Raw genomic sequence first — 15,015 nt, 5'->3', positions numbered from 1 at the left:
TTTACATGGTGCTGGTGGTATGTGTCTGGGACTCCTTTGCACAGCAGTTCTTGTTTCCTGCATGGTAGGTCTGGGCTGCCAATCTCTTGCTTGGGGGCAGAGCCTCATCCCCTCTCTGGCTATTGGGGTTAGCTACCTTGTTGGAGCTGGCAAAGCCATTGGTGTTGACATCAGGGGTGACTCCTGAAGCCGCCATATACGTGCTGCCAATGGTTTTGATCTTGGTGATCACCCGGAACTTGGGATTGTCCAGGAGCTGAGGCCAGGATTCAGAAAAGAATTGTCAGCAGTCAAGGCAAATGAATGACCCAACCCAGTGACAGATGTACCTGTTTACAAGGACCCCACTAAACTCAAGAGACACTTTCCTATCATAGTTGTTACTTAGTCTACCGCTCATCTGCCACGTGATCCTGGGAGAACTTCCTGACATTCTGGGCCTCAATTTCCACCACCTCAACACTGACATAAAATCACCAGTCTCCTAGGGGGGCTGCGCGTGTGTGGAAAAGCATTCTCCCTGGTATACAGGTTACCCAATCAGTGCTGACCGGCTCTGAATTTGAGGAGAGGGTCCCAGGACAAAGAGGTCTCCAGATGTTGCTTGGCCAGTCCTTACCCTGTGACCCTGTGGGTGAGTTCCCGGGCTCCCACCTCCCCTCCCCTTCCCCAGCCCAGTAATTCCAGGTGGCTGCAGAAGTCTGTGTATTGCGGAAGGGGCTTATCTGGGATGGTGGAGCCGGTTTCTCTGGCCTCTGCAGCCTATCCTAGGATGTGATGTGGAGTGGGCCGGCTTCATCGCCAGAGTGTGGGGCTGGGTGGGGACTCACAGAGTCAAAATCTGAGATGATTTCATTGAGGAAACGCAGACACTCAATACCGCCATTGTTGATGCTCTCCTCTGTGTAGAAGTCAGCAAAGTTGGGCAGGGAGGCAAACATGACTCCAATCTCATCATACGTCTGGCTGTACAGCTCCTAAAAAGAGGCAGGGCCGAAGTGTTCAAAGCATGTCTGACTGACTGGATGATGTGCTGGAGAAATGCATCTCTCTTCCACACACGACATGTGTACTCAGCTTTTTGTATTCACACATCAGTTAGATTATCCCAGCCTTTTTTTTTTTTTTTTTTTTTTTTTTTAAAGAGTCTGAGTCTTGCTATGTTTCGCAGCCTGGAGTGCAGTGGCAATAAACAAGCACGATTAGGTACAATTGAAGTGCACTGCGGCCTCAAACCCCAGGTATCTGGGACCACAGGCACATGCCACCATGCCCAGCTGTAGATTATCCCAACTCTGAATAATTTAAAAATTGCTCATTGCTACTTTTTTTTTTTTTTCCTTGAGAGACGGAGTCTTGCTGTGTCGCCCAGGCTGGAGTAGAGTGGCACAATCTCAGCTCACTGCAACCTCCACTTCCGGGTTCAAGTGATTCTCCTCAGTTTCCCAAGTAGCTGGGACGACAGGTGTGCACCACCACATCCAGTTAATTTTTGTATTTTTAGTAGAGACGGGGTTTCACTATATGTTGCCCAGGCTGGTCTCAAACTCCTGATCTCAGGTGATCCACTGACCTCGGCCTCCCAAAGTGCTGGGATTACAGGCGTGAGCCACTGTGCCTGGCCACTACTTTGAATCAATTTTAAAACAGCTTCTCTAGTTCCTCTAACAGCCCCAGCTGTGAGGAAGAGGGTACTGTGGAGCTGGGAACCACTTTGGCGAAGTTCACAGGCAACAGAAAGGTGTGCTCTAGAGAAAAGTCTTGTCTTCTCACACATGGCCTCAGAGCTGTATGGCCCACATCACCATGCCTACAGCACTGCCCTTTACGAGAGGCCGGAGAAACTCCTCTTTTGCTTACATTGTTTGCTGTTTAGGTTCAGCCCTACCTGGCCCCCAGTCCCCTGTCCCTGAGAAGGCCTGGGCCCAGGGGGGAGTTCCCTGAAAGAAAGAACAGATGGAGACACATGGCCTCATGGTTCCGGGCTGAGGCCACACCCCTCACCTCATCTCTCTTCTTGGACCCCAGGAAATGGCGTGCCACGTGCTCAGGCAACATGTTGGTGACCAAGGCCTCGTTCCAGCGTCGCATCTCATAGACACGTTCCTTCTGGTCGTGGACCTCAATCTTCCACAAGAAAAGTGTCCGTGCCAGTTTTTCTACCTACAGACACAGACAAGGCGAGGCATGTGCTCTGAGCTGGCCACTGGATAGAAGGATGAAAAACGGGAACAGCCAGGCATGGTGGTTCACGCCTGTAATCCCAGCACTTTGGGAGGCCGAGGCAGGCAGATCACCTGAGGTCAGGAGTTCAAGACCAGCCTGGTCAATATGGTGAAACCCTGTCCCTACTAAAAATACAAAAATTAACCGGGCATGGTGGCGGGCACCTGTTAATCCCAGCTACTCTGGAGGCTGAGGCAGGAGAATCACTTGAACCCAGGAGGCAGAGGTTGCAGTGAGCGAAGATTGCACCACTAGACTTCAGCCTGGGCGACAGAGTAAGACTCAGTCTCAAAAAAAGAAGAAAAACAGGAACATGAATAGAGGAGCTCCCCTTGGAAAGGCTGGAGGGAAGATGGCTAAATGGCAAGGGAAGTAAGACCCTGCAAGGATTCCTCCTCATCAAAAGGCCACCCGATAGTGCAGTGCAGTTCCCAGACCCATAGTTACAGCAGATATCCAGGAGGCCTTCTGGGACCTAATTTCAGCTGCAGGTCTGTCTCGTGGAGGTGGCAGCAGTGGGGATCTCCCAGCTCAGAGGGGAGTCCCCTTTCTAAGCAGGCACTATTTGGATGAGAAGTGGCTTGGGAAGGCTGTGCTTTCCTGAAGTCACTAGGGGGCACTTGAGCTAACAGGATCTTTCTCCTCCCTCTCCCTCCCTTTTCCTCTGTTGTCGGGTTGGTGGGGGGGGGGGGCGTCACTTGTCACCCAGGCTGGAGTGCAGTGGTGTGATCTCAGCTCACTGCAGCCTCAACCTCCCAGATTCAAGCAATCCTCCTGCCTCAACCCCCCCCAAGTAGCTGGCATTACAGGCGCAGGCCACCATGCCTGGCTAATTTTTGTATTTTTTAGTAGACACGGGGTTTCACCATGTTGCCCGGGCTGGTCTCAGACTCCTGGAATCAAGTGATCCTCCACCTCAGCCTCCCAAAATGAGCCACTGCACCCGGCCTTCTCTTTTCCTTTTAACCCAACAGAAAGTCCATCAGCTCCCTTCCCTTTCTCTTCCGGCTCCGTGGTCAGTTGTGCTAATGTCCCCCAGCGCCATGGGGAGTGCAGGGGCCATGAGCCCCTGGCCTAGGGGATAGAGATTTGATTCAAGATGTTTGCGCCTTCGCTCTGTCCCCTCCTGCCCTCACTCCCATGCTTCCTTCATCATCCTGGAGGGGTCGGATGGAAGAGGTGCGGCACTGTCCTCCTGTGTGACTGAGGAAGGAGCCTGAATATAGAAAAGGCGGTGGCCTGACCAGGCTCACGTGTGGGGCTGGGTAAAGGGAAGCCACAGTCCTTAGGAGCTTGGTCTCTTAGGTCCTGGGGCTGCTTCTCAGGAGGCCCTGTGGGTTGTGGGCACAGAGCGGGGATCGTGCAGGCGGCACTCACGTGGCGGGAGAAGTAGTAGAAGCTCAGCATCATGAGGAACACCATCACCATCATGGAGTACTTGGAAGGCACCAGGGGCAGCCTGCCGGGCAGAGCGCATGCAACTGAAAGGACCTCCCGGAGGGGGCCTGATTCCCTCTGACTAGACGGTGCTGCTTCCTGCCAATCCAGCCCCAGAGCTCACCCCAGCTCCTTAGGCCCTTTCACATCAAGTCAGGCTCCCCCTGGGCAGTAAAGCTTTCTTAACTCACTGGCCTCCTCTCCAACAGCCAGGCAACCCCTGGCCCCTCCTGGCTACACCTGGGATTTACATCAGGGCGCTGCTCCCCAGGTGTTTAAGAAACACTGCATTGCCTGACTGATCACAGAGGTAGCTACGACCATGCAGGAATTTGCAGAAGAGACATCAGTGATGGGATTTCATAGCCATGGGACTGGGGTACAATCTCACCATGGCTTTTTATGTCGTTCGTCCATATTTTTATGTGGAGCTGTGGTTAGTTTCCATTACTGTATTGAATATACCAGTTATGTATCCATTTCCTGTTGATGTCATTTGGGTTGTTTTCATTTGTTTCGAGGGAGGGGGTATGTCTATTACGAACAGTGCCACTTTGGATATTCTCATACATATATCCTGGGACATGAGTATGTGCATGAATTTCTCTAAGATATGTATATATATACACATATACACATGTCTGCGTGGGCGTGTATGTAGGAGTGGAATTGCTGGGACACAGGTTTATTTTCAGCCTTACTAAATAGATCAAAATATTTTCTAACGTGCCTGTACTAACTCATACTCCCATCAGGAGTGTAAGAGTTACTGCCGTACTTGATATTGTCAGACTTATCTGGACCAGTACGTGTGTGATGGTATTTCATTAGGGTGTGACTGGCATTTCCTTGATTACTTGAGTGCCATTTATTAGTGGCCATTTAGAGTTCTTTTGTGAAGGGCTATGCAGGTCCTACCCCTCTTCTATTAGGTCATCTTTTTATTTCTAAACTTTCTTGAAGGTCTAATTCAAGTCACTGAGTCATAAAATTTTAAAACCTTGGCACTGGCAGGGACCTTAGAGAACTTCTGCTTCAGTATCCTCCTCAAGAGATGAAACTGCCACTCGTGGAAACTGACCTGCCTGTGACCCACAGAGAATTACTGCCTGCTGCAGGCTCAGAAGCCAGGTCTAAATCCAAAGTGTGTTCCTTCCTCCCTCATTTTCCTGCTTGTCTGTCCTGTCAGCCAGTTACATGCAGCTGCCATTCACCTGGCAGTTCCTTCCCTCCTCACTGCCCTTCACGCAGAGGCCTGGATGTCCCGGTCCCTATCAGAATCATCCTGCCTCTGCTGCAGCCCTCCTGGAGGAACCCATGCCAGCTCCTCTAACCTGCATGTGCTAGGTCACGTGCCTCCTGGAGGGTGAGATCATAGGGCTTGGGCCTGTTGTATTCCTGTCTCTAGAAGAGGGACTGTGAGCGCAGGCCAGGAGGGGAAGCCGTGGCCCTTACCCGTCAGTGCCGTTGAGCCCAGGAGTGAATCCCTGCATCTTCTCTAAGGTCACCATAGGTAAGCTGCTGGACAGATAACAGCACAGTCAGGCCCCATCTGGGAACAAGAGCCTGATGCCCAGCCAGACACCGGGGTATCCCAAGTCCTCCACTCAGGGAGAATGGGAAGAATCTATTCCCAGGTCCTAGCCAACCAGTGATGCGTCTGTGAGCCGCCAGGAACTCTGGCTCTTGAACAAGCCTCTGAGGACCCCTAGTGGCAGAAAGCCACCTCAGCACAGGCCCATGGGCTCAACTGAGGACTTTGCAGGTGGGAGGAAAGAGGCAATACAGATCCCCAGTCGCGCTTCATCTTACTCATGCTCCCGAAAACGCCTGTGGTCGTATTCATCGAAGACGGGGCGCCAGGCGTAGAGGTTGATGGCGGCCACGGCGCCCGCGACGAGCAGCATGAGTGTGAGCTTCACCATGTGGCTGACCTGCACCAGCATGATGGTGGCGATGAGAGACAGCACGGCCACGTAGTTGTAATACTTGGGGTTCTCCAGGCAGCCACCCTCTGTCTCCATCCCTGCTGTCGCGTTGCTGGGTCCTGTGTAGTACTGGAGACAGCTGAGCTGGAGGCCAGGATGGCAGGAGGGGACACACGTTCAAGAGAACAGCAGGTGCTGGTCACACAGAGCTGTGCATGGCAGTGTGTGCTCAGCTGCCACCTCCCATGGCTCCCCCAGAAACACCGGGAAAGATGGGGAAATTTACCAGGGACTAATCATACAAAAGTTAGTAACTGCAGCTAAGAGCCTTACTGTTGCCTCATTTGACATTCACAAAAACACTCGAGTATTTTTAGTACTGTGCCTGTTGTACAGAAAACTCAGGCCAGATTTGCCCAAACACAATTAGCAAGCAGAAAAGCCAGAAGTAGGAGCCAAGTCTTTAGGCTTCAAATCCAACATGTTCTTCCCCACATCACACTGTTGCTTCAGGAGGTACCACGGGGCCATGAGCTCCACTCACAGCCTCCCCGTGATGACAGCTAGGCTCTGCCCAAATCCTTTCACTGGGGGGACACTCTGCCTTCTGGAGTCTTCACTGGTTCTGCTACTGGGCAGATGCGGCCGGGAGAAAGTGTATCCACAATCAGAATCAACCCCACTTTTTTTAACTTTCACCCAAGGGGGCTTATCTTGCTTGCGCGATTCCTGGCATATCTATATTCTAGCATGAGCAGTTGTTGCACCTCCCTAAGCTTTTTACTCCTCCATGAGTGACAGCATCTCTAGGTGTCCTGTACAGTGTCCAGGACCCTGTGCAGTGTCCAGGACCCTGTGCAGTGGTGACCCCCACACCTGGGTGCCAGGTTCCAGGCGTTTTGTGACATGCAGGGGGCCTGGGGCTTCCCTTCCCTGGGTAGTGGGCACCAGCAACCCCTGGCCAAGGTAGGCTCTGGAGCCCCTAACTCCTCATTCCAATTGGACTTTTTTTTTTTTTTTTTGAGAGGGAGTCTCGCTCTGTCGCCCAGGCCGGAGTGCAGTGGTGCGTTCTTGGCTCACCACAACCTCCACCTCCCAGGTTTAAGCGATTCTCCTGCCTCAGCTGCCCAAATAACTGGAATTACGGGTGCGTGCCACTGTGCCTGGCTAATTCTTGTATTTTTAGTAGAGATGGGGTTTCACCATGTTGGCCAGGCTGGTCTCGAACTCCTGACCTCAAGTGATCCGCCCGCCTCAGCCTCCCAAAGTGCTGGAATTACAAGCATGAGCCACCGCGCCCAGCCCCCATTGGACTTCTGATTAGCTGCAGCCCTGGAGCTTTTTCACTTATACCACTGCCAGAGTAAGTCTCCATGCTGGTTGTATAACTGTGCTCCAATTGTTAAAATGCAACAATAACATTAAATTAGATAAAAAGGAAGCGAGTGTATATGGTACTTCGACAATTAGAGGAGGCCATGACAACTGACAAGAGAACATTGATGACAGGCTGGTCTCGAACTCCTGACCTCAAGTGATCCGCCCGCCTCAGCCTCCCAAAGTGCTGGAATTACAAGCATGAGCCACCGTGCCCAGCCCCCATTGGACTTGATGACAGCTCCAGGCATGTAGTGCTCAATACGTGCCCAGTGGTTCTAAACCAATAGATCTGGGCTCCCAACTCCTGTCCCTTCTCCCCAAGAAAGCATTTGGCTGCCCCCTCAGGGAGGAAGAACACACAGGACCGGGACTTAGAACTGCCTCCATTCTGGACTCTGTCACTTCCTGGCTGTGTGACCTAGAGCAAGTGAATTATTATTTATTTACTTTTTTGAGACAGAGTCTCACTGTTCGCCCAGGTTGGAATGTAGTGGCTCAATCTCGGCTCACTGCAACCTCTCCCTCCTGGGTTCAAGCGATTCTCCTGCCTCAGCCTCCCGAGTAGCTGGGATTACAGGTGCGCACCACCACGCCTGGCTAATTTTTGTATTTTTGGTAGAGATGGGGTTTCACCATGTTGGTCAGGCCGGTCTCAAACTCCTGACCTCGTGATGTACTCGCCTCAGCCTCCCAAAGTGCTGGGATTACAGGCGTGAGTCACCGTGCCTGGCTGATGACTCTTTTTGAGCGTTTGTTTCTCCATGTGAAACTGCAGATACTAGTACAACTGCTCAGGACTTTTTCACAGATTAAATGAATCAACATACATAAGGCATCCAGCACAGGCCTGGGCACATGAAACTGGGCTCTTGGACTCTGGGAGAGGAGTTTCAAGGAAACAAGTTCATCCCAGAGGATCCCTGGATGGCAGGGACAAGACTCCTTCCACTAGGCAGGGATGATGTGTTTGGGAACCTAAGAGCCACTCCAAATCTCCATGACAGTGGAGGGACGGATTGAGAAACTGCTCGTGTGACCCAAACAGAAGCCCTTCTCCACTGAGAATAGGGGCGTCCCTTCAACAAGGACAGCAGGAGCTCACCATGTCCACGACATTTGCCATCACCAGGATGAAGATGGCGAGCATGGCCCAGGTGTTCCTGGCCCAGCGGGTCCGGTCAATCCAAGTCGAGAAGGCCACAAGCTTCTTAGGAAAGGCCTAGAAGGAATGGAATTTCAAGAGCCATGAGCCTTTGCCAGCCCTTTCTCCTGCAGACGTGACTGCCAGCAACTCAGGCTGCTCCCATATTCCAGTTCCAGGAGCCTCAAGAGGGGCTGTGCCTGGGAGTCGCCCGACAGCTGACAAAGGGGCAGAGCGGAGAAGAGGGTGTGGGAGTTCTGGCGCTGTGTCGGACCTCCTCCATGTGCCTGTGCAACAGCACAGCTTCCAGGGCGCAGCCCTCTCCACAGCACATGCAGTGACGAGGCGAGGCCAGGGCACAGAACCGTTTTCAGGGCTGCTGGTCTCTGGAGAGCTACTCCTGCCTGTCCTGGCTCCAAGTGACCTGGCGAGTCACCTGTGAGATTCATGTTCCTAAACACTGCTTTACCTTTGTCATTCTGATAATAAAAAAACCTCTGCTTGGTACCCCAGTGCCGTATGGGATAAAGCTTTAATCCTTTTAGTCTGGCTTCTAAGGGCCTTCACAGTCAGGGCCAACCCACCTTCCAGCCGGCCGTCCAACTGCTTCTCTACCCAGGTTCCTCTTTACTCAGACTCTGCCATACTCATGTGTGCTGCAGCGCCACAGCCTGCCACAGCCCAGCCACGGCCCAACCAAGGCCCACCATCGGCCAGCCACAGTCCACTATGGCCCAGCCCCGGCCTGGTGGCCCAGCCAGAGGGAGTGCTCTGCTGATGGTGAATGAATGGATGGGCAAGTGCCTGGACCGTCCTAACAGAAGAGAGTCTGTCTGTCAGGATTTGACAGCAAGAATAACTCCATCACCACCCAGTTTTACAGGGAGTGCCACTCACTTCCAGAGGCTTCCAAGCTCAGCAGAAAAGTGCCTCTTACCCGGGGAAAGATGGCAGCCAGGGAGCAGATGGTCAGGATGAGGAGCAGCGTCTCCCCCACCACGAAGGTCACATAGTTTGTCATTAGCCTGTGACAGAGAGAAAACAATTGGGAGGGGCCAGAGGGGACAGTGAGATGGGGTGAGGGGCTAGGAGAGGAAGGGACGGGGACAGGGGACAGGGGGCAGGGGATGGGGAGGCCCCTCGGCACAGCACGAGTCCATGCCTGTGCCTGTACAGCTCCACACGGTGCCAGGGAATTGCTGCTGCCTGCCATGCAGAACAGGAGAAAGGCCCTGATGAGAGGGGCCGCCAGCTGAGTGCTGGCCTGGGAGCAGGCCAGTCTCCAGCTGCAGCTGCTGCCTGGGACATTTCCCAGAGAGGGAACGACTCACAGGTGGCCTGGGCACAGCCCAGGATAAACTTGGGCAGGGATCTTAGGAATGCGCCCCTGCCATGTCGCTGTGCTAAAGGGACAGAGCACGGAGCAGCATCGGTCCCTCGCTGCTGGGGGCTGCTAAGAGTCCACCTATGGCAGCCGCCCCCAGCTTCACAGGGGACACACTCTTAACACATCCACCTTAACCGGACGACTCCCGGAAACCTGCTCTCCATACCCTCTAATCACACCCATCCCCATTTAACCCCTCCCTGGAAGGTACCCTTGCCAAGAGCCCCAGAAGCCTCCTGGTAGCTAAATCCACGTCCCATTTTCAGTCACCTCTCACCCCTCCTTGAGACACTTTTCTCACTTGGTTTCTTGAGTCCCTGGTGGTACTTTTCCGTCCCTGCATCTGGACACACTGCCTTGAGCTCAGCGAGTCTTGTGTTACCGCACAGCCTGCATGCTGGCGACGCCAGGTTCACGTCTCCAACCCCACCCGCCCTCTGAACTCCAGATCATGGACTCTGGCCTCCTTGGCTTGTGGGCATTAAAAACTTCACGCGTCCCAAACCGAACTCCTGATCTTTGCGTCTGCCCTTTCGTCTTGCCACCTCGTCCCCATCTTGGTTAACGGCACCCCCGTCCTGCCAGTTGCTCAGATCAGAAGCCCAGGAGACGTCCTCAACTCCACACTCACGCCCCACAACCAATCTGCCGGCAACTCCTGTCAGTTCTGTCACCAAAATACATTCAGCATCCATCCATCAATCCAGAAAATTCAGAATCCAACCACTGATCCTCCTCTCTCCTCGGCCTGGCCTGGTTGCCACAGTGGCTTTTCTGGGTCACTATCTGGTCTCCTCTGGTCTCACTGCTCCTGCTGTGCTCACTAAGCACTGTTCTCAGCAGAAGTGAGCCTCTCCGGGCATATGTCACAACTTTGCTCTCTTGTTCCGCGGCCTCCTGTGTTAAGAGTGGAAGCTGGCGCCCTGCGGTGGCGTCTGAGGCCCCACGTCTCTGAGCTGGACTCCTGCTACTCTTCCAGTGGCCCCTGTTCCCGCTGCAGTGCCTCCTCACCGTGCCTCCAGGGGCCAGGCCACTCCAGCCTCAGCAACTCTATCCGAAGCAGGTGTCCCCCAGATAGCAGAAGCCTCGCCCCTCACCTGCTTCCGGGCATTACTTAAATATTACCCTGCCAGCAAGGCCTGCTCTGATCATCCCACATCAAAATGCAAACAAAGCAAAGCCCCCGGGCAGCATACCCACTTCCTTCCTTGCCTGCCCTGGATTTGCAATACTTACTCCTGCATGGATGCGTATTTTAATTGTTTAATTGCTTATGCCTATAGCTTCCCCTACCAGAACCCAGGTTTCACGAGAGCAGGGGTTTCTGTATGCCGCATCACTGCCATGGCCCCAGCCCCTGATCGCCAGACATGAAGCAGACAACCAATCAATACTCATGGAATCAGTGAATTTGAGCCTCACCACAGTCCTGAGTGTCAGCTGGGGCAGGGGTTGTTCTCATTTCACAGATGAGGAAACAGATGGTGCCGGAGCCTGCAGTGGCCTGCACATGGTCACACCCCCACAATCTTAGATGGTGTGACCGAGCCCAAGGCTCCCAGCAGGATTACAGTTTGTCAGGAGTAATCCTCTGTGACGGGGAATCCCCGATTGGCCGAGGGGAGAAAGGGAGAACGAGAGAGTGGTCATCACCCTCAGACAGGGCTTCACCAGCTGGGGACTCCAGGAGGCCCACCTTGCCCTGAAGGGCCTGCTGCTGTGTTCGAGAGGGGTCAGTCTGTGCCCAGAGCCTAAAATCTATCTTTATCAAGATAAGCCAAGAAAGGGGCCAGGTCAGCCTTGGTGACTGAGGCAGATGCAGTGTCCCCATCTTTGTCCCAAGAATCACTGTGGGCCCATCCAGCCAAGGTCTCCAGCTTTCTGATCCTGGCCAGATCCCCATTCTGACGCTAGGACTGCTCCAAAACCTGGGGCAACATACAGGAAGGAAGCCCAGGGTGCCACCTAGCACTCTTGGAGCCCGTGGGGCCGTCCCAGTGGGGGTCAGGGAGCAGAGACAAGGCTTGCTCCCCAGTGTCAGGCTCCCGCTGAGACACCTGCCTCCCCGCACCGCCGCAGCCGAGGAAACTTGTGGCCCTCCCCTCCCTCACCAGGGGTCGATGAGTATCTCAACCAGAGCCGTGCAGAGCAGGACGACACAGGAGCAGCTGAAGGCAGCCCCACTCTGCTTCTCCTTCTCCACCGAGTAGCGGGTTTCCATCTCAGGGTCCATGAACCGCATGGACAGGAGGAAGGTGTTTCTCTTCTTTACTCTGCAGTGGGAACAAGCCCCATGAATCCCAAATGCCACACCTGCCTCGGCCTAGCAGGGGGACCGTATTTGGGATGCCCGGTTTCCTGAATCCCTTGTCAGGGCCCGGGAGGAGAGGTGGGCCTGGACGCCTCCGGGTGGCGCTTACACTTGGGCAGACTCTCGCTCGAGCAGGGCCTCGTTGAGCAGCTGGTTGAGCTCGTGCTCGTCTTCGGAGGCGTCCACCACTCGGTCAGCCAGGTCCTGCAGGCGCAGCCTCCGGCGCGGGTTGGGGAATGAGGGGTTGTCGGCCTGTGAGCCAGGGAGGCAGCGTGAGTGGGGGAGACGGGACCGAGTGGCGGGGAGGAGCTGAGAAAGATGGAGGTGGAGGAGGAAAGGAACCAAAGAGGGCATCTCGGAGGACCAATCCCTCCAGCTCTCAAGTCCCTTTCCGGGAAGTCTTCCCCATGCTCCCGTGTGGCTCCATGTGGCCTGGGTCTACACCCAATGCTCCAGGCCTTCTTGGCTCCCTGGGCCCCACCAGAGCTCTGCAGGGAGGGTCGCGAATGACAGCATTGTAGGGAGCAGCCCCTGGCTCCTGAGTAAGAGACCTGTGATCGAGACAGCTGCCGGGTTGGGACAGTCCTGGCACTTCCTGCTGTGATGTGGGGGCCATATACATCGGCACCCTGGGGACATGCATGGCTCCCAACTCTAGGACTTCAGGGAACTATTAAAAGAACTCCCATCTGGCTCATCTGGAAAGGAAGATCTGAGGGGGAAAGTGATGGGAGAGAAAAGAATGTTCTCATCACTAGAGGGCTGACAAGGGGCGGCGGGTAGGTGGAGCTGGGGCACCCACTACCATTTTATTCCCAGTTCCAAGGAAAAAGTATCAACTCCAAAAACAGGAATCCTGGCTGTGATGACACAGCCATCAGTCTAAACAGTCACTGAGACTGGCACGCTCAATAGCTGAGAGCTGTCTGAAAGGGTTCAACAGTGCATCTGGGAGCCACAGTCAAGACTCCCTGGGGCCGGGCGCGGTGACTCATGCCTGTCATCCCAGCACTCTGGGAGGCTGAGGTGGGTGGATCACTTGAGATCAGGAGTTTGAGACCAGACTGGCCAATACAGTAAAATCCTGTCTTTACTAAAAATACAAAAATCAGCCAGGCATGGTGGTGCACGCCTGTAATCCCAGCTACTCGGGAGGCTGAGGCAGGAGAATCACTTGAACCCAGGAGGCGGAGGTTGCAGTGAGCCAAGATCATGCCACTGCACTCCAGCCTGGGCAACAGAGCATGACTCCATCTTAAAAAAAAAAAAAAAAAAAAAAAAGACTCCCTGGTCTTAAGCATCAGCACAGGTGTGCCACTGGTTGACAGTTTGACCCCAGATAATGTTTCCCCAGCCACATCTTCCTCTTCTGTAAAATCACATGGATGGTCTGTGGCAGCAGCAGGAACCTGTTCCTGAAGCAGATCCGGGAGCAGCGTGGGCCTGGCTAAGGGTCAGGGCCCAAAAAATCACAGGCTGCTAAAGCTATATCTGTGTCCTCCTTGCTAGTGAGTGCCTTGAGTCTGTACCTCCACTTTCTATCAAGAAAACTGCAATAAGGAAAACTTGCTGAATGTTGGGGGACTTGAGAAAAACCTAATTTACCCTAAGCCCCGTCTACCATCTTGTTCTACAGCATCTGCTCTAATGGCACCAGGGCCAGCTCTCCTGTCCCCCTCACAAGGTGAGCCTGGCAGCCCCGGCAGGGCAGACACCCCATCTCTGCAGCACTGACCTCCATCAGGAAACATGCTCCAGACGCCCTGCAGTCAGGGACCAGTTCTGGCCCAAGAGGCAGCCTGCACTCTGGGACAGCATGCTAATTCCTCACCTTTGGGGGCTGCGGAAATATCCCATCTTGCATGGAACTTGTTGGGTTTGAACCTAGCCAGAGAGGTGAGTCCAGGTCTGAAATCTCACTTCCAAAATTGTCTCAGATCCTATAGAATTTTCCATGGAGGTCCTCACTGATCTCAAATCTACAGGATTCCAGGTCACCCCAACATGTAACTGATGAGGAGACAGTAGGGTTTTGTGGGGCTGGAGGGGTGACCTGCCCATGGTTACAATGCTAAGCAGGAGGAGGTCCTGGGTGGTGGCCAGGTCTCCCCAGCACAGGACTCCTGCTGCAGGAATGTATTGCTTCCTGGTGTCTGCCCGCATCTGGCCCCTCAGTGGCCCCTGCCCTGAGCCCTGCACATACCTGGGCATCCTGCTCCTCGGGTTTCTCCGACGTGGACCCGCTGCTGTGGGCACTCCCGTTGGGCTCCTTGGTCTCAATGAGGGCAGGGGAGCTGGACTTTGAGGAAGCTGGTGCTCCATTGGGCAGGGCCTAGAGGAAAGGAGAGCTCAGCCATGATCCGGGCGTGGGATAAGTGGCACAGACAGGGCTGGAAGTGACAAGTGTGTGGAAGGCAGTGGTGGGATTAGAGAGCGAGCGGAGGCCATGGAACTTGCTTGTGGATTGCAAAGTGAGGCGTCAAGGATGACTTCAAACTTTTTGGTCTGAGCAATTATTAATAAAAGGATGGAACTGCCATTAACTGAGATGGGAAGACCGAGAGCAGGTTTTGGAGTGGGAAGGCGGGCAGGAGCTTTGGACAGGTGGCATTTAAGATGCCTATTATATGTACAAATGGAGGCATACAAGTGGCTGTATGTTGAGTGCAGGAAAGCCACTGGGGCTGGAGATACAAATTTGGGAGTTGTATCCCAAGAGAAGGCCTTTAAAATGACACTGGATGAGACCGACATCGAGGTTAGAATCAACAGGGAGTCTATCAGCCATCGCTCCTGCAGCCTCACCAGAGTGGGCTTTGCTTTAGCCATAATTAGGCAAAGCCTCAGCCATTGAGCAGTCTCAGATGACGCGATTTCCCTGACAGCCACCACGCTCCTTAATTCCAAGTCTTGTTAGATGGACTCTCATACTGGAGGAAACGGTTTTGACATGAGAGATTACAAAAAATAAACAACCTCCAGATTCAGTAGGGGATGGTAAAGGGATCAATTTCTGCAACAGCTGCTGTTGGTTTCTAATCAGACTGACAGGAGGTGTTTGGGGGTTGGTGGACAGGCCTGGGGAAGCTGCTGACTGCTTCAGGTCTGTAGATATTCCGGGGCCCCCACACGAAGACCAGGCCAGAGGGCAGGCCCATAGGATGCTCTGCTGCAAGCTTGTTCAACCCGCAGTATTTGATGTTTG

The 15,015-nt window shown here is 53.8% G+C and overlaps 1 protein-coding gene across 5 annotated transcripts in view; it reads right to left on the bottom strand.

The window, feature by feature from the left end:
- ADCY3 (adenylate cyclase 3) overlaps window positions 1-15,015 on the bottom strand; it is a 104,399-nt gene that overhangs the window by 3,191 nt on the left and 86,193 nt on the right. Inside the window, exons 9-19 of one of the 5 annotated variants that reach the window (XM_010358501.2) lie at window positions 14,014-14,142; window positions 11,920-12,062; window positions 11,611-11,772; window positions 9,050-9,137; window positions 8,074-8,190; window positions 5,476-5,735; window positions 5,119-5,184; window positions 3,604-3,685; window positions 2,005-2,163; window positions 831-977; window positions 137-256 (exon numbers count right to left, since the gene is read on the bottom strand). In XM_010358501.2, coding sequence (XP_010356803.2) covers window positions 137-256; window positions 831-977; window positions 2,005-2,163; window positions 3,604-3,685; window positions 5,119-5,184; window positions 5,476-5,735; window positions 8,074-8,190; window positions 9,050-9,137; window positions 11,611-11,772; window positions 11,920-12,062; window positions 14,014-14,142 — 1,473 coding nt within the window. The remainder of the gene's footprint in view (window positions 1-136; window positions 257-830; window positions 978-2,004; window positions 2,164-3,603; window positions 3,686-5,118; window positions 5,185-5,475; window positions 5,736-8,073; window positions 8,191-9,049; window positions 9,138-11,610; window positions 11,773-11,919; window positions 12,063-14,013; window positions 14,143-15,015) is intronic. The other 4 variants (XM_030921245.1, XM_030921246.1, XM_010358502.2 and 1 more) reach the window with 4 other exon arrangements.

This window comes from Rhinopithecus roxellana, chromosome 17, assembly GCF_007565055.1.
Source record: "Rhinopithecus roxellana isolate Shanxi Qingling chromosome 17, ASM756505v1, whole genome shotgun sequence".
NCBI lineage: Eukaryota > Metazoa > Chordata > Mammalia > Primates > Cercopithecidae > Rhinopithecus > Rhinopithecus roxellana.
Note: the sequence above shows the minus strand (reverse complement) of the source record. Positions and strands in the feature narration are given on the sequence as shown.